Here is an 18,296-nt window from a genome sequence, read left to right on the forward strand (position 1 = left end):
AGAAGCAAAAAATAACGTAGTCCCGGTGATTCCAGCAGCTAGCTTGCAAGAACTTCAGTTTGGAACATAGTGTACCCAGCTGCAGTGTGATAGTCTCTCTGTGCTAATTTAACAAACAAACAAAAAATAATCAGTGGGAAAGTCGAGTGATCCTATTACTGATACATTACTGAGTGATTACAGATGACATCAGTGTTGCAACATGCACACTGCATGTGATTAGGTTTAATACAGTGCAGCTGTGGGAGACTGTGAGCAGGAAGCCCCGTCCTTAAATGGCCTGTCTATTTCCACTGTGTACTCATACAACATATACAAGCATGTATCCAGTCTTTTTGACAGGTGAACTGAGGGCTGGTTCACAAAAACACATGGATTTCATCTCCTTTACTGTTTTAATGAACTTTAAATAGATTTATATTACACCGCTTTCAATTCAATTCAGTCTCATTTATATAGATAACAAATCACTATATCTCAAGGAGCTTTATATTGCAAGTAGACTACAATAATAAATAGAAAACTCGAATAATCAGAAAACCCCCTAGCAGCAAGTCTTGGGTGACAGTGGGAAGGAAAAACTCCCTTGCAAAAAGAAACCTCCAGCAAAACCAGGGAGGGGTAGCCATCTGCCGTGAAGAGAGCAGAGAGAGGATAGCACAAAAGACACACATGGGAGACAGCCAGAGTTTAAAATTAACGATGAAATACAACATGGAGAGTGAAACAGAAGTGAGTGAAGAAGGAACAATCAGTGGATCATGAGAAGCCCCCAGCAGTCCGGAGCTATTGCAGATTAACTAAGAGAGGGTTCAGGTTCACCCAAACCAGCCCCAATTTGTTGAAATAGGAACATTTTAAGCCTAATCTCAGAAAAAGAGAATGTGTCTGTCTCCCAAATGCAAACTGGGAACTGATTCCACAGAAGAGGAGCCTGAAAGTTGGCTGAATCTTCTTCCCCTTACCGCCAACCAGTCATGGCAGATGGCTGTCCATCTCTGAGCCCAGTTCTACTCCATTTAAAGGGAGTTTTTCCTTCCCACTATCACCAAGTGCTTGCTCACAGGGGGTCATCTAATTGTCGGGGTTTTCTCTCTATTATATGGGGTCTTACCTTACAATATTGGTACATAATGGTGCTATATCAATAAAGCACAATTGAACAGAGAGAATAGCCCTGTACACTCAGAATTCATCCTACTGCTTCTATCAGCTGTCACATCATGATACCCAGCTTTATTCATTTGTGAAGCCAGAAGATACAAATCAACTAGCTAAACTATAGACATCTCTTAAAGATATAAAGGTCTGGATGACATCTACGTTCCTTCTTCATACTTTTCTCTTCTGATCATTCTGATACAAATTAATCCTGGTTTTATCCATAATTTTTTTTTATTCATTTATTTTTCAAAAATATATATTTCAGATGCTTCCTGGCAAAGAAGATGGGAAATTGTCCTTAAAAGGTGTGTACTTCTCCACAATGGAAATCTTACAAACTGGAAATCCATCCATCCATTTTCTTCCGCTTATCCGGGGCCAGGTCGCGGGGGCAGCAGCCCAAGCAGAGAAGCCCAGACCTCCCTCTCCCCAGCCACCTCTTCCAGCTTGTCCAGGGAAACACCAAGGCGTTCCCAGGCCAGCTGAGAGATATAATATCTCCAGCGTGTCCTGGGTCTGCCCCGGGGCCTCCTCCCGGGACCAGACAAAGAGTGATTCAGAGGACCCCTATGAAAAGACCATCGAGGGAACAGTTCACCCTGCCCGGGATAGGGTTAGCGGGGCCCCGCCCTGGAGCCACGCCCGGGGAGGGTGCCCGAGGGCGAGCGTCTGGTGGCCGGGCACAGCCCGAAAAAGGGACATGGGCCCATCTTCCTGCAGGCCCACCACCCGTAGGAGGCATGTAGGGGTCGGGTGCAACGTGAGCCGGGCGGCGGCCAGGAACAGAGGTCCTGGCGGACCGATCCCTGGCTACCAAGACTGGAAATTAAAAGATTAAATTAAACCATATTAGACTTTCCAATCATTTGAACCATATAGAAGTTACCAGGCTATTTCATAATGTGGAATATCACGATAATAATTTCATGTTATTCAAAAGTTTAGATGGATAGTGAAGGCTGATGGGTTTGCAGTGTTGTGGTGGATTGTGGTAAGTTAGGTCGTGGGTAACTACAGAGATATTATAAAATAGAGAGCAGTGAAAGAACTGTGAATTGTATTGGAGACTTTTGTGACAGCAAAGATGGTGATAAAAGTTTTAAAAGTTTATTTGAGGACAACATCAGAAAACATTTAATTTGATCAAATTTGACTTGACATTATATGCAGTTTTTATTTCATTAAAATAAAAGTTAAATGAAAGTGCCCAGATGTTTCGGCATGTCTGCTGACTAACGGAACTTGCTTCCAGAAGGAGTCAGCAATCCGAATATAAGAATTCCAAGTTTGACCTTCATCCCAGCTGTTTAGAGTCGTGTCCCATCTGTTGTTTCTGTGTTGGGCTAAATAGTGATTTCTGGTGTTTCTGTGTGTTTTTTTATGTGTGACATCTTATATTATTAAATAAACTGTAATCAACAGGATTTATGAAGGGTTATTATATTTTTAAAAAGGACCTGTTTTTAAGGTTTTTTTTTTTATGTCTCTGCAGTGTTGTACCCCATTATAATCAACCCAGTCCTTTTTGACCACTCAAAATATCTTTATAAAACGATTCTTTTTTCTTCTTCTTTTTTTTTTTTTACATTTATTTTTATTTATTTTTTTGCAATTCCTGCCCTCTTGGGCTGATCTCTCTTAAAAAGCCATTTTTAATGTCAGTGATTTTTACTGGAATAAATAAAAGAGTTATAAAAATATTTTTAACAACAAAAATAACAAAAAATAAAACAACAACAAAACAGATTGCGGCTTCTATTGTGGCAGGGATATTGTTTCTGGCTCAAAGTGACTTGATATCATTCATGAAAGATATATTTGACATATGTTTCACAGATTATAGGCCAACAAGTTATTTACAACAATTTAAATACGGACAAAAGTTATTTGGCAAATACCGGAAATCACTTTTTGGAACTTAAAGTTCCCCACCTGCCAAAACCCTCTTGTATATGCAAAGTATAAACAAACCACGAGCTGCCAACTCTTTATTGCGTGGCACAAAAAAAAAAAACGTGTAGTAAACAGGAGGCAAGGAAATAGGTATTAAGCCAGCTAATGAGTTTAAGCTCCCCGATGGAGTGCCAGTTTCAACTCCAGAGGGAGCCAGCAAGCATGTTTCTATCAGCTGTCCACTCACTAACATGACCCGGACTCTTACAGGTCGGCAAGCTACATTTGGGCTTCATTTCTGTTTCTCCTGCAGATATCCATCAGGTTCATAAAAAGGCTTCCTATCGCCGAGCTGGAAAGTAATCTTTAAACGGCGCATTTATTAAAGGTGGTAAACTGTGCCATCAAAAGCTCTGCCATTTAACACAGATGCCCATCCATCCAATCTTTTCCGCTTATTCAGTTCAGGGCCACCGGGGTCCTGAATCCTATCCCAGCCGCCAGGGGACTGTGGGTTATGATAAGTAAAAAGAACTTCGTGTGTTTAATTCAAATTAAAGTGTGTAAAGACGGCGGGGAAGCAGATCCGGGTTCTCTGATGTGGTTGAAATCCAGAAGATGGCAGTAATGCAACTTCACTGATGGTTACAAAAGAGAAAAGCTCAAAGAGGAAGAAGAGCCAACTGATGGAGGAGTGCAGCAACTCTGCAGGAGGAGTCGCTTAATAATTAATTTGGACTTTTACGCCATGCCAAGAAATTTTTACAAGTTTTAAGACTCTCTTGTGTGCAAGTGAAGGGCTGAAGGGAGAAACACACACCAGCATGCACAAAGCACGCCGCTGTGGTTTTAGTTGGTCGGATTACTGCTGGGAGGCTTAACGGAAAACCATTTTAAATTTTGGGGTTCAGTTCAGTTTTTTAGTGCATCTCTGTGTGTGTTTGCACCTGAAATGTTTTGCAGATTGCACAGGAGTGTGCTGAGACAGGCTCAGCTTCTGCGTGGTGTCAGCAGGAGCACGGCTTTGCCACGGAGGGCTTGTGCTACTTTCCGCACACACGAGCAGTGTCTTGGTGGGTTTAGCTGTAACCTTTTAACCCGGTTTGCGCATGCCTGGTTTTGTTTGTTTGTTTTTATGTTATCACAAATTTCGCTGTTAACCCCCTGAACACATATTTCTGAAATCACCAGAACTGCACTATGGAGGGACGCAGATGCATTTTAACTATGTGTGGCTGCGAGATCACTGCCTCTCTGCTGCTTCGTACAACTCCAAAACTAACCAGAGGAACCTGGACACTGGGAGCATAGATCTGACTATACGTCCCGAAAGCACACGAGTGGAAGAAGACCACCTTGTTATCACCTGTAAGTGGGGCACTATAAGTGCAACAGTGGGTTGCACAGGCGGGTGGGAGAGAACATGATGAAAATTGACTTTAAATTGTGTGAAGAACTAAGACACATTGTTGAAGTGCAACTTAGTATTATTTTTTGAAGGATGGCCATCATCTGTTTTCTAAATGGAATCTTCATTCAATGTGGCCATTTCTGTAAAACAAAATAGTTTGGAAATAACACATTTTCTTTAGTTAAATTGCATTAAAATGGCACATGCTAAACGCAGGAGCAAGGTTATTGAAACTCAACTAAAACTGAAGCTAAACGTGTAAAAACATTTTAGTTTTTTTAGTTTTTATTTATTTATTTTTTATTTTCACAAATAGTACATAATTACATAACATAATACAGTGTACAATTCAAAACCAAAAAATAAACAAACAGACAAACAAACATAAAACAAACAAACTGATAACTAAACACACAAAAAACAAAAAACAAAAACAAAAAAAACAAAAAAACCCCAGCTCAGTTCCATACAGTTTAAACACTCAAGAGAATCCTTGTAACATAATATTAGAAACATCAGGTTCCACATAGTTCAAGTATGGTTCCCACACCTTAAAGAATTGATCTGTTTTTGAATGCAATATACATGTAAGATATTCCAGTGGCACTAAATCCAACACTACTCTTTTCCAACCTTTAATAGTTGGTACTTTTTCATAAATCCATTGGAGTAGTATATTCTTCCTTGCCGCATAGGTGAGAACACAGTACAATCTCCTATTATTCTTGGATATTAATCGCCGGCTGGGGAGGCCCAGTATGAGAGACAGAGGGTCCATCTCCAATTCACAACCGAAAATCTTCTCCATTTCAAATAGCACATTAGACCAATATTCTTGCAATTTCAAACATGACCAGAAGCTGTGAGTTAGGGTACCAATTACTGTCTTACATTTAAGGCACATGGGTGAAAGGGTAGGATTATATTGATGTCTGCGAAACATAGATATGTGCATTCTATGTATAATTTTTAACTGTATTGCTTTGGTACGATTACAAACTGATATTGATTTGGCGTAACTCCAGACATCTTCCCACTCCTCATCATCAATTACTATACCTAATTCCTTTTCCCATTTGCCTTTAAGCCTCTGTGACGTCCCTGAGAGTACAGAATATAAAGCCTTATAAAATATCTTCACAGGTACCTCTTTGTCTGTTAAAAATAATAATTTTTCAACAGGAGAGACTTCATGACTCTCACTAAAGTTAGTACTATGCAAAATATAATGCCTTATCTGTAAGTAACGGAAAAAGTCATGCTTGGGGAGAGAATATTTCTCAACCATTTGGTCAAATGGCATAACTACATTATCGGAGAATAAGTCCCTCAGTCTCTGAATTCCTTTGTTCTTCCATTCCTTAAATCCTATATCAAACATCCCCGGTTGAAAGTCAAGATTATTCACAATAGGAGTAAACATAGATGTTAGCTTCAACCTTCCCTCAATTCGACATACAAAAAAAACATTTTAGTTAACTAAAACATAAAAAAATATTGAAAAATCAAAAATTAAATGAAACAATTAAGTAAACTACAATAAAAATATAGAAGAATCGTTCTTCGTTTTAGTGTTAGTTTGGTAAAAATTGTATTACAGCTTGTCTGATGGGGGAGCTGATAGACATGTTTATTGAGACTAGATGTGTACAAGGCTGGCAAAACTTTCCATGCAGTAAACACTAAACTAAAACAAGAGAATCCATCTCTGGAAACTTATTGAAACTAAACTGAATTTAAAACAAAAATTCAAATTGAAATAAAAAAAAATCTAATTAGAAAAAGCAAAGCTATAACAACTGCCCAGGACCGGCTCGTCTGAAGTTCTCTGCACAGCCAAATATACTGTAGTGGTCTTTGCCCCCTGGCACATTGTATTTGTGTAAAGATTTACTTCATGTGCAGGTACAGTAAGGCTTAGGGTGTAATTATCCAAAGGAGAAAAACATAGACAGTTTTAGTTATATACCATAAAATTGATTTACACGTACAGGGAATGTTGCCTAAGCTGGCTTTAGATAGCAGCCTTTATCAGCAGTCACTGTCAAATAAAAAGATGAGACCAAGACATACCTGTGCTCCTCCTTTAGTGTTTTCTGCTGACCCCTAAAAGCTAGTTGAAGTTTGACACAAGGAAAAAAAACCCTAAATTTGTCATTTCTGCCTGCATTCCAGTCTGCTCTGGAACACAACTGAGAAAAAGAGCAGGTTTATATTTTTCTGTGATCTCCTGCCCAGAACTCAGGGGGAGGATCGTGGGTTTCTCTTCCTGCCCACCACTGAAGAAACCCTTTCCATGCTCTCTAACACCTCATCTTCCACATAATCGCCCAGCTACTGTAGACACAAGCCATTGCTCAGCTCACAGTGCTGTTCCCCAGAGAGAGCCCCAGCAGGGCGAGCTAGCTTAACTAGCACAAAGCACTGGCTAGCTGGAGTCATTACTTATTCTGTCTGCTAAGTGGAAAAAGTCAGGTGGGATTTAGTTGCCCTTGCTTTGGGAAATCCGAAGATTAAATGGTCCTGCAGATGCCAGGTGTGGACCAGTGGAAACTATTCACTCCCTCTGCTCTAGTTTGAAAAAATGTTAATCTCTGACCCATGGGACTCAGACACAAGCTGGAATTATTCACTCTTTAGTACAGGAGTCAGTGTACAGACCGGGAAACTCCATCTTCCTTTAACCTTTTAAGAACATAGCAGTCCCGTCAGAGTGTTGTAGAGCCGAGATCCCTTTTCTCTGTGGGAATCTCTCTGGATTATACTCTACCATTCATTTAAAAAAAAAAAAAAAAAAAACAGACTGTGCAGCTGCTGAAAAATACTCTCACTATGGTTTTATGCAGGCACAAGAGTGACACGGTGTCTTACATACAGTGACATATGTGGGTGTGGCAACCCCATGACAGCTGCTGATGCAGGCATTCTTGCATGCATGCCTCTCCCTGTTAGTGGAACATATTCAAGGTCAGCTCAGTTTCTGAGCATGTATTCTGTTTGTGAACAGGGGGGCTTTCAGAGTTAGGTTAGCAAATGCTAAATCACAGCAGCACATGGACCGCCTGCTATAAATTTTGCGTTCAGATCCGAGTCAGGTAATCTTGAGAACCCCTCTGCTATTGTACGCTTGCTTGCACTCTGGTGGCAACAGTCAATATTTCGAGGCTTCCAGCAGTTACTCGCCAAGACTTCCTGTTTGTTGTTATTGTTCACAGTACAGCTAGAATACAGATCCATTTAAGATAAAATGAAAAAGAAAATACAAAGCAAAATCATGGACGGACAATAGAAATTGGTGCTTAAATGGCTGTTTGGCTCAATGGCTTCCTGTTTTGCACCATACATGGGCTGTTTTCCTGTATTCTGCCAAAGTCCACACACGCTTAATTAGCCTAGCGAGCAAGGACTACAAACAGAATCCAGAAAACTTCTTCTATGACTACACACATTCTCATGTAGAGTCTTTATAGAGAAAATTGTATGTAATAAGAGTCCCTGCAACTCATTTGCTACATATGTACGTACAGACGGAGGATTTTACAGGCCTCTTAATGTCCTGCAATCCTGTATGTATACTGCCTAGCTGTCACAGGGCACAAGAGGCAGGGTACACCTTGGATACAGTCATGAAGACAGACAACCATTCACTCAAACTGTTTTAAAAATGTCTAATTCAGCCGATAATTTATTTAATAATGCGTTCTATCTAACACTTACACTCTGATTAATGCATTGGGAGCAACTCGGGATTCACTATCTTGGCTAGCAGCATTTGACTGGAGGAGCCAAGGATTGAACCACCAACATTCCAACTGCACTGTAAAATGTAATATTGTGTTTAATTAAAAATATTAAATAGGCTGAACTCAGTTTTTATCAATTTGTTATTAGAGCTCGATTTAAATACTTTTTATGCAAAAAACTCTGATAAACTCAATTTATTTGAGTTGTCTTAACTAAGTAAGATAGAAGTTTTGCTTCTCAGTGCGGAAGGATGAAAGATGTGTTTTGAAAATGCCCCGTCACTACCGTCCTCCTCCCTCTCGGATCAGTCCGCATGTTCATGGTGCCAGCATTTGTTGAGCAAACCTGGAAAAGCGTCAGCTCAAGATATTATTGTTGTCATTGCTGTGAATCTTTACCCGATTCACTGACTTGGTTGAGTAAATGTTTGCCTCACAGGCATTCACACTATTGAGATCCTGTTTCTCTTTATTCTTTATCCTTTATTATTCTAGTTGCTCCGTTTCTTTGCCGCTTAACTACTCCCTCGGTTTTCACCGTTCGAACTTTAAACTGTTCTGCTATTTCTGCTTTCGACTGCTATATCTTTTGGTGATAATAACTTTTATACTTTTTGAGATATTCAGCTTTTTATGCCATTTTTTTGGCCCATTTTACTGTCAGAGACCACATTATCAGTGTGATCACCAGTTTTGCTTGCTGGGCTGAGCCATGTTTTAGCTCAGTGAGATGAGCAGCCGTTCTCAGACCAGGAGGGCAGGGTTCGAATCCCGCTTATGGCAACATTTTCTTCAGAATCAGAATCGTGTGTATTGACCAAGTATATGTGCAGACACATACAAGGAATTTGGTTCCGGTAGATGGTGGCTCTCAAGCACAGCAATGTAAAACACACACACACACACACACACACACACACACACACACACACACGCGTGTCTATATATACATTACACATGCATACACATACATACACAAAGCTGTGTAAACCAACTATAAATAACTAATCTAAACTTATATACATAAAATACAGAAATGAAATGAGGTGGAATGAATACTACAGAAAGTTAACACTTCAACTGTTTAAACTCCTTTCCACACAAATTTCAGCTTTTTCACCTCTTTTTAGCAAAATTTTCAGTTTTTCACTACTTTTCAGCACAAATTCCAGCTTCTTAAGCTTTTTTTCATCATATCTTTGTTTTGAGGCCAGAACTGGTTAGGCGCAGTGGGCAGCACAGCTGCCGTGAGTTCTGGTGGCAAGGGTTCGAGTACTACATGTGACAGATGCTGCACATCTTCCCTGCTTGCATGTAATCTCCTTTCTTGACACTCTTCAGTGTAGTCTTTCAAAAAAAACAATACGCCAGGAGTTAGCTGTGCTCGCGGACTCTTATCAAGCCTTGGCCTCCCGGTCAGCTATTCCGCTGGTGGATAACAGAGCTCTCCGAAAACGTGGAAGCACTTTTGCAAATATGTGATATTTTGATAAATTAAGTAGATATTTGAGCATTACACAGCTACATTCTCGGCTGAAAATATCTTAAAAGGTTCGTCTATGCTCTCGTGTCAGGTGCTTCAGTAGGCTACTCATGCTATTAACAGCGGCCGATAGTTTTTACATATTACTGTAATGTTCTTGTCTGCTTGTTTCAGAAAAGTGAAGAGACGGGAATATGTCCATTTCATAAAACAGCCACTCGCTTCAGCCGAGTCCGACATCTTCCGCTTTAGAATACGACTACGCAGCAAACTGGCGCAAGATGACGCGCAGCTGCACTACAGCGATGTTAAAGCGGCAGAATTTACTTTTACCTTTAGAAGATAAATTATTGAAATTAAATAATGATATTCAGCGAGTTTAATTATTTTACAATGTATCGCAAGTACATTGTAAGTAACTGTAATTAAAATACCTAAAAATGAACAGTAATCAGTTACTCTACTTTTTCAGTGGAAAAGTAATTTAATTACAGTAACGCGTTACACCCAACACTGCTCATAGGGGATACTGTACTTGCACATAGGATTACATCATTATCTGAAATGTTTATTACAGGAAGTAGAATCATCCAATATAACCTTAAAGTAGAAATCTGTCAAAGTCAGCTTAACCTTATTTTGCATGTCTATGTTCCAGGGCCTGGTGGTCACATGTCCAGGTACAGTCTCAGTTGGCTTGCTGAGAACAGCTTTGAGAGAAAGTACCAGAGTACAGAACAACCGCGCATCCTTTGGAATTCAGACATCTATAAAAATGCAAACATAACCTCATCCAAATGGGACACGTTCATGAGCTGTGATGACGAGCTAAAGAAATTTCTTCAAAATTATCTTCTGTACGGGATCGCGTTTATAGACGATGTCCCAACCACAGTGGAAGCCACAGAGGCAGTAACCCAGAGGGTCAGTCTAATCAGGTATGCTTCTGTTGGCCTACAGATCACATTCTCATCTTTACGTTAACGCTTCGTATCCAGTGGCGTCGTTCAACCAGCTGTCTGTTGATTATCCTCAATTTCATCTGTTTCTCACAAAGGGAGACTACCTATGGCAGAATGTGGTGCTTCACTTCAGATTTTTCCAGGGGAGATACTGCCTACAGCCAGTTGGCCCTGGACCGTCACACTGACACCTCCTACTTTCAGGAACCGTGTGGGTAGGTGCAGCAGAGATGGGGTTGTTGGTGTAACGTTGACTTCTCATGATTATGTTTGGATATTTGATGCTTCTGTTCGTTATGGCAGAATCCAGGTTTTCCACTGTCTCAAGCATGAGGGAACCGGGGGAAGGACGCTGCTTGTTGATGGGTTCTACGCTGCAGAAAAATTACGTCAGAGCTCACCTGAAAGCTTTGAGCTGCTTGCTCAGGTGCCCGTCAAGCACGATTACATCGAAAATACCGACAGGCACCAAAACCACATCACAGGCATCGGCCCCCTGCTCAACGTGTATCCTTGGAACAATGAAATGTATCTTATACGGTATGTTGATGCTGAAATTTAGTGTAGTTTTTATTTTTCTGATGTTGTGTTCACTTGTTTAGTGGTTGTCCATTTAATTAGCGCAACTGATGTATTTACGTATTGACAGATACAACAACTACGATCGATCTGTGCTAAACACAATCTCCCATGATGTGGTTCAGCGCTGGTACGCAGCACATCGAGAGCTGACCACAGAGCTGAGGAGGCCAGAGAACGAGCTATGGGTGAAGCTAACTCCGGGAAAAGTAAGATATGTGCAGGCCACAAAGTCAAAACATAAATGCTTCTCCGAGTTCCAACTAAAATGAATTCGTAGTCAAGTCACAGGACAACTTAAATGTCAGTGTTGCTTTATAATCTGAGTGTTTTGCCCTGTCTTTTCCCCGTAAGGTTGTTTTCATAGACAACTGGCGAGTCTTACACGGGAGGGAGTCTTTCACTGGCTCGAGGCAACTCTGTGGATGCTATCTGACCAGAGATGACGTCCTCAGTGCTGCCCGCTGCTTCGGGCTCCAGGCCTGAACGTGAAGTTTTCTTCACTTGACTGCCTTATCACTCTGCCCACAATACAGGTTTAATTAACACTGCACCGATACTGCTGGAGCATGTTTTATTTTGCTCTTCTGTATTTTTTAATTAACACTAGATTTTTTTTAAGCAGTTTATGTGAAGTTAGAGTGTGAATGTGTCCCGAATTTGACTTGAAACAATGAAATGTCTTAATCCTCAAATGGCTTCCAGTTATTAAACTGTGTCGTGATGTGTTGTGCGTTCAGTGTTACTTCTACTTCCATGTGCTGATCCTGTTTTTATCACACAGCATATCCTCGACACTCTCACAATACTCAGTAAACACAGCCTCTGACACTCATGTGACAAATCTTGAGGCACTCTGGTGATTCAGAAATGTTTTATTTAATCATGATCTGTGAAGTTTGCATGTGATACAAAACAAATTGATGGTGTAACTTTTTTACATTTATTACTTCTGTTACTACTGAAAAAAAAGGTTATTTAAAAAACATTTAAAACACAGGTTATGATAAAAATCAGAAAAAAAGACAAAACAAAATCACAGACTGAGCTGGTTGTGCACATTAAAGTGGTGCGACCTCAGTGTTAGGAACTTAGCATATTGATCATTCATAGTGTTACGAGTTCAAATATTGAGGGTGAGCACAAAAACAACAATTGGTCCAGGAGAGTCGGTCAAACAATGATTTTAATGAACACACGCGTGGGGAGATGAACACTGCACGCAGACAGCATCGATCTCCACCCAATAATACACAAGCAGTTGTTTTATAACATCAGGGTATTATTTATGACGCCCCCTCATGCGTCAAAGCAGATACAATACATGCATAAGTTTCAAAACCACAAATGTTCTGTGGACGACTTTTGACACATTTAAAAGGACATCTTCTCCGTCTCGAGGCCAGGTGCTTCCTATTAATCTTCTAGCTCTCGCTTATCTCCTGGAACAAACTGTCCCGTAGGCAAACACAATTTTGCAGTCACAAGCTTTTGCAAACTATTATTTGAACTCTTACCTAAACACGAGTCTAACTACTGTTTGTGTGTGTGTGTATGTCTCGACCTCCAACGCAATCAGCCTCACCCCGCCCGTTGGCGCTTCTAACCTTTTACCAGACAGATGCTCTCTGTGGTAGGTGTAATAACCTTAACTAAGAACATGTGTAATCTATTGAATAAATGCTTTGATGAAATGATAATTAATGTAATGGTAATGATGATGCTTATGAATAGTAGCAGTAAAATATTTCCCTGATCTCCACAATAGGATTCGAGTGCAATCAAACAATACTGAATTATTCACAAAGCCTATGGAATACAGTACATTCAAAACTGGGCTCTGATTTAATGTCCCTTGGTATAGGCATGACATCATCAATGTGATTTATTTGATTTTCTTTTATGTAAAAAATCTTTTAGAATCATGTTCATACAGTTTATTTTTTTCACACAATGTAAGAAAAAAGATTGAAATTTAAAACATTCATTACTTAACTGAAATTGGAAAAAAAAAAGCTGTAAAACTGACAGAATTTGAGTAAGCACAGAAAAAGCAAATTCAAACATGAAGATTAGCTCCATTGTTCTCATTACATCTGAATTCTCTCCATATCAAAGACTGGTATACATAATAGTGATGCTAATGCAATGCTGTAGCTGTTTAAAGTGGCATTTAGGCTTGAGGGCCTTCTTCCTCATCCTGAACGTTGTCAGCCGTGTTTGCATTGGGAATGCTCTCATAGGCCTCCTGGGCTGGAGGAGAGCTCCCCCTAGTGGACAAACAAACAGTAGCCGTTACACCCTTGAACTCTAAATGACCAAATCGATGGAAGAAGTGTATCAAAAATCTGTAATCTCACTTCATCTCGTTGGCCTCTGCCATTTTAACAGCGTTGTATTTGTGTTTCTTGACTGTGTGAGCGATGAACCACGCAACCAGGCCGATCAGCACGCACCCGAGCAGCGCTCCGATAACCGCGCCTGCGATAACCCCATCTGCCACTTCTATACAAACACAAACATTTTATACCTGTGAGGGGGGATTATTACACACACAAACACACACAAACACACATATTAAAGCTCCCCAAAAAATAAATGTGAGGACAAACCAGGACTCAGCTCAATGGTGCATGTTGCAAAGCCCACAACATTTGTAGCAATGCACTGGTACTCCCCAAACTCAAACTGGGAGATGTTTTTGATTTCCAGTATTCCAGTTGTGGTTGCTGAGAAAAAACAAAGTTCACTCAGATTCATGAGATGGTAAATGTGCTAATGCGCGCATATATATATATATATATATATATATATATATATATATATATGTATATATATATATATATTTAAATACACATATACACGTGTGTGTATATATATATATATATATATATATATATATATACATACATACACATACACGTGTGTGTATATAGATGCTGGACTCACTTCTTCCCAGCACAGGCCTCCTTGTCTTGGTCTGATCCAGTTTGGCCCAGTTGTACGTCGGTGTTGGGTTTCCCTGCTCACTGTGGCAGGTCAGAGTGACCAGGTGACCCGATTCAACATTGCCATGGACGGCGCAGTAAGGAGCAGATGGTTTCTCTGGCGGACCACAGGGAAGTTAAGGCTTTATTGGCTACTTGACATTATTACAAAGCACACATTCAGCCTGGAGAAAACACTGACATTTTTCAAGCCATTTAAACAGCCGCTCCTGAATAAAGAGATCAGCTTCCCTTTGAGGCTTGGCAAGGAAATCCAGTCATCATCATAGCCTTGAAACCTTCCTTTTTGATAAAGCTTATAGTTAGGTCTTGATCAGGTGACCCCAAACCTTCCTTTAGATGCAACACTGCTACTGGGGGCTTCCCATGATGCTTCTTCACTCCTCGTTTTCCCTCTCTATGTGTTTATAGACCACTCTGCATTTAATAATTAGTTAGTATTAACCTCTGACTCTCCTCTACAGCTTGTCTTTTGTCCTGTCTCCTTCCCCTCACCCCCACCCACAAACTGGTCAAAACAGCTTTTGCCAAGTGTTTGCTTATAGGGGTCATCTGATTGTTGGGGTTTTTTCTGTATTACTGTAGGATTTTACCTTATAATATATGACACCTTGAGGCGACTGTTGTTATTATTTGATGAAATATGAATAATTTACTATTTTTTTCTTTTTCTTTCTCTTCTCTTTTTATTACTTTTGTATAGTTTTACCACCGCAAGCTTTGATGTTATTTCAGTGAAACCACAGGGTAACTTTAGAGGGGAAATCACACTTGTGACAGCTTATGAGCATCTGATGGGACTGCAAGCAAAACACATTGAAAGTGCTGATTTTATTCTTTAACACCACATTGTTTTATAATCCTCTTAGACTGAGTTAGATACTGAGGACTGGAAACAACTAGTAGATATGTCAGATAAAAAAAATGTACTTTCTTTTCTGAAATTTGTTGCAGTATGAAGTGGGATAAAGCAGCAATGGTCAAGTGCCTCTAGATGCTCTTTCAGTCGCTGCTTTAGAACAGATGGTCTACACCGTATTGATTACCGCTATATTCCAGTCCGCAGCTCTGTGTGTGTTTATCAGTGTGTATTTTCTTCTTTCCTGTTTATGCTGGTTTCTCCCTGTAGGTGCCATCAATTATTGGCTTCCACTGCTGAGTGTCTCTCCAACACCTGATTGGCAGATTTTAATCTTGAGGGAATAAATCACCAGCCAGAGCAGATCGCAAGTATGAGGGTCCTCTCTCCTCTCTGCCCTATCTGTGTGAACTGTTGACACTGCACTGGCAATTTAGATGCATTTTGTAGACCATAGGAAGTAGATAATGGAAAATGAAGGGATGAAGGCAAATTCTGGTGCCCTTTTTATTTTCATTCATACACCAGCGTGTTTTTTAGTCTTTCCTTGGAGTTTTCAGGTGAAACAATTCATTGTGTATTGTAGATTGTTTATCAAAGATGGTTAACAGATTTGTTCGTTAAAATAGCAAATCCTTTTAATCAAACAAAACGTCACGTGGCTAGCCATTAGTCATCGTGATTCAGGATACGTTAGGAGTGGCCTCATCGTGAGCTCAGCAGCTACTGAAGAGGCAATCTGTGTTTCATTGCTGCCCGCTGATTATTAGATCGTTCAGTAAGACAGTTGGAAACAAACTGTACGCCAAAATCATGTTTGATACCACATGCGTTTTAACTTTCACAAAAAAGACATCAGGAAAACAAACAAAGTTTCTATACATATGTATTTGTAATTTATGGCAAAGCTGTCCAGTGTTAGTCGTTCTATGTGAAAATAAGTGATGCAAATCAGCCTTGAGCCCATGTTAATCAGCATGAGTGTGTTCATACATATTCATATTGTGCCTCACAGTCAGAAAGAAAGTGCCCCACTCCCCAGTCATTTTTTTCCATAAAGGCTGTACAGTATTTAGGTAGCACATGCATGCAGCAGACACTCATATATATTCTGTATGCAGTACGAGGATGCAGTCACAGTCCTTTTTCTAATTTCCAACTCTGACAATGAGGAGACTGCTGAAGTAACCATGGAAACTACTGAGGCCTGCAAGGTTGTCCTGGTAACTCGGTGAATGAGGGGATTTGAGATGAATGTAATTCCCTATTTACACTGTTCAGGGCCACTACTTTAATAGGTTTGTTAATGTTACAACATTGATAATTGATACAGAAATCTCAGGTGAGGAAAGATAGCTGAAACATTCTTACTGAAATCACAGTTTCGATAAAAACACTGGCACTCCCTTTTCAGGGAGTCACACACGCTTACTTAGAGGAGGAGAATAATGGCTGAAGCAGCAGCATTCTAATGGGTGTAATCAGGTAGCATGAAATCTCCTACACACCCACTGTTTACCCTCGCAACCTTTCTGATTCCTGGACTGTGAGAATGTATGTAGGTTCCTTTCCATGACTCATTCCTTTTGTTCACTTTTACCCGTGCTTTTGTGTGGCCTAAGTGTGTTAGGGTTCATGTTTTGTCTTTAAAAAATGATAAAATAGGATCAAACAGGGTTTGAAAATGTAATAACATAAAAACACAATAATATACCAAACACCAAAAATCTATTTCAAAAGTGGGCAAAACTCACCGAGGACATTCACGATGATATTTGCTTGAGACTGTCCATCAACGTCGGGCAAATTGTGAACTTCACACGTGTAGAGCCCAGAGTCCGATGGTTGCATGTTTCTTATAGTTATGGAGGCATTCATGGTGGCCCCTGGAGCAGCTGGAGTTTGAATCCTGCCTTCGTAAGACTTGGGAATAACAACCTTTCCTGATTGATAGTAAAAGATCTGAAAGCAAATGGCAAGAAGTCAGATCCGATCATCTGTTGGCTATCGCTGCACAAACTCACTGTCCTCGAGCTAGTTTGCATGAGTGATCCAAATAATTGGAGAGATGAAACCTTTAGTTCTCCAGTTAATATGATATTTACAGGACAGACGTTTTTTTTTTTCTTTTCACATCAGCATGTAGTAGATGTCTTTAAAAGCACTTTTTGACATTGCATGAAGCAGCACATTTGTGAGTCTGTGGCTGTAGGTTAAATGAGCACTGCCTGAAAGATATTTGTCGATCTCAGTCACAGGCTTCGCGATCCAGACTGGGTGTGTCTGCTAGCTGGTAAGAAAACGTGGCACAGCAGGAAAAGGCGCAAACCTGTATGTGTAGCTGTGCGTAGACATATGTTTTTAAAATATTTAAAATACAGGAAAAAACTAAATGTTTGCTGCTCTGATGAGAATCAATTCCTTCGAAGCATTTTAAAGCATCTCGAAGATGATGCTATGTTCTGAGAAAGCGATTCTTATCTGCTCTGGAGAACTTGGAAGAAACACAAAATTACTCATGTCTTTCAGAAGTGATCACCGTGTGTAGTCGCATGAGTTTATTGGCCTGAACTTCAACTTGCACACCCTATTTTTAGCTACTAAATTGAAAGACATTTCATCATCCTGGTCCATAAAACTACAAATTAGTTGGCACATGGCTGTAATCCGAACAATAGACTGCATCTACCTGCTGTGCAGTCATGGCGGATTTTGAGAGAAACTCCCACTGGATTGTTAGGTCGGCAGTTGTCGCCACTGTAGTGGCAAACGTACAGTCGAGCAGGACACTACCACCAATTGTCACATTGACGTATTTCTGCGTGGTCGTCACTGTGATGAGTTCGACACATCCTGTAAAACAATATCAGAGCTCAAGTAGGTTTCCAATAAAATGTAAACTTGCTACAAAAAACAAATGATAATGTAAGACAGAAATGTGCTTACCTGTAATGCTTAAAAGCACCAACAAGAGCTGCACAGAGCACATCTTTACAAAAGCTGTGGGGATTCTCACAGAATGTCCTAAGAACTGAACTTTATACTCGCCGTGCAAGCAGGTCTAGAAGAGGAAGGGGTAAATGCATTACAGTATCACAGGCAAGGTCGGGGAATTCATGGTAACAGAACTGCTGATAATGCGCATGTTTGCATTTCCATGTTTGCCAGACAAGGTGTGTACACTGGGTGTGTAG

At 40.2% G+C, this 18,296-nt stretch overlaps 2 protein-coding genes across 2 annotated transcripts; one reads left to right on the forward strand and one right to left on the reverse strand.

Annotated features, from left to right (window-relative positions):
- Positions 1-3,307: 3,307 nt before the first annotated feature.
- tmlhe (trimethyllysine hydroxylase, epsilon) lies at positions 3,308-11,964 on the forward strand. The gene is made up of 7 exons (XM_026182859.2): positions 3,308-4,130; positions 4,249-4,425; positions 10,353-10,632; positions 10,752-10,871; positions 10,960-11,196; positions 11,306-11,444; positions 11,590-11,964. The coding sequence occupies exons 1-7, from the start codon at positions 4,010-4,012 to the stop codon at positions 11,719-11,721; spliced, it is 1,206 nt and encodes a 401-aa protein (XP_026038644.1). The 5' UTR covers positions 3,308-4,009; the 3' UTR covers positions 11,722-11,964.
- Positions 11,965-13,157: 1,193 nt separating this feature from the next.
- LOC113030858 (V-set and immunoglobulin domain-containing protein 1-like) lies at positions 13,158-18,091 on the reverse strand. The gene is made up of 7 exons (XM_026182610.2): positions 18,049-18,091; positions 17,792-17,955; positions 16,857-17,064; positions 14,185-14,340; positions 13,848-13,964; positions 13,596-13,740; positions 13,158-13,505 (listed from the first exon to the last, which is right to left on the reverse strand). Exons 1-7 carry the CDS (start codon positions 18,089-18,091, stop codon positions 13,409-13,411), a joined length of 930 nt encoding a protein of 309 aa, XP_026038395.2. The 3' UTR covers positions 13,158-13,408.
- Positions 18,092-18,296: the final 205 nt, after the last annotated feature.

Source organism: Astatotilapia calliptera, chromosome 10, assembly GCF_964374335.1.
Source record: "Astatotilapia calliptera chromosome 10, fAstCal68.1, whole genome shotgun sequence".
Lineage (NCBI taxonomy): Eukaryota > Metazoa > Chordata > Actinopteri > Cichliformes > Cichlidae > Astatotilapia > Astatotilapia calliptera.

Excerpts from the sequence above, each read along its gene's own strand:
- tmlhe (XM_026182859.2), top strand. The coding sequence starts at position 4,010 with ATGTTTTGCAGATTGCACAGGAGTGTGCTGAGACAGGCTCAGCTTCTG. Across the intron at positions 4,426-10,352 it reads AGACCACCTTGTTATCACCT|GGCCTGGTGGTCACATGTCC; the intron begins GTAAGTGGGGCA and ends TCTATGTTCCAG. Across the intron at positions 10,633-10,751 it reads CAGAGGGTCAGTCTAATCAG|GGAGACTACCTATGGCAGAA; the intron begins GTATGCTTCTGT and ends TTTCTCACAAAG.
- LOC113030858 (XM_026182610.2), bottom strand. The coding sequence starts at position 18,091 with ATGTGCTCTGTGCAGCTCTTGTTGGTGCTTTTAAGCATTACAG. Across the intron at positions 17,956-18,048 it reads GGTGCTTTTAAGCATTACAG|GATGTGTCGAACTCATCACA; the intron begins GTAAGCACATTT and ends ATTGTTTTACAG. Across the intron at positions 17,065-17,791 it reads CCGCCATGACTGCACAGCAG|ATCTTTTACTATCAATCAGG; the intron begins GTAGATGCAGTC and ends ATTTGCTTTCAG.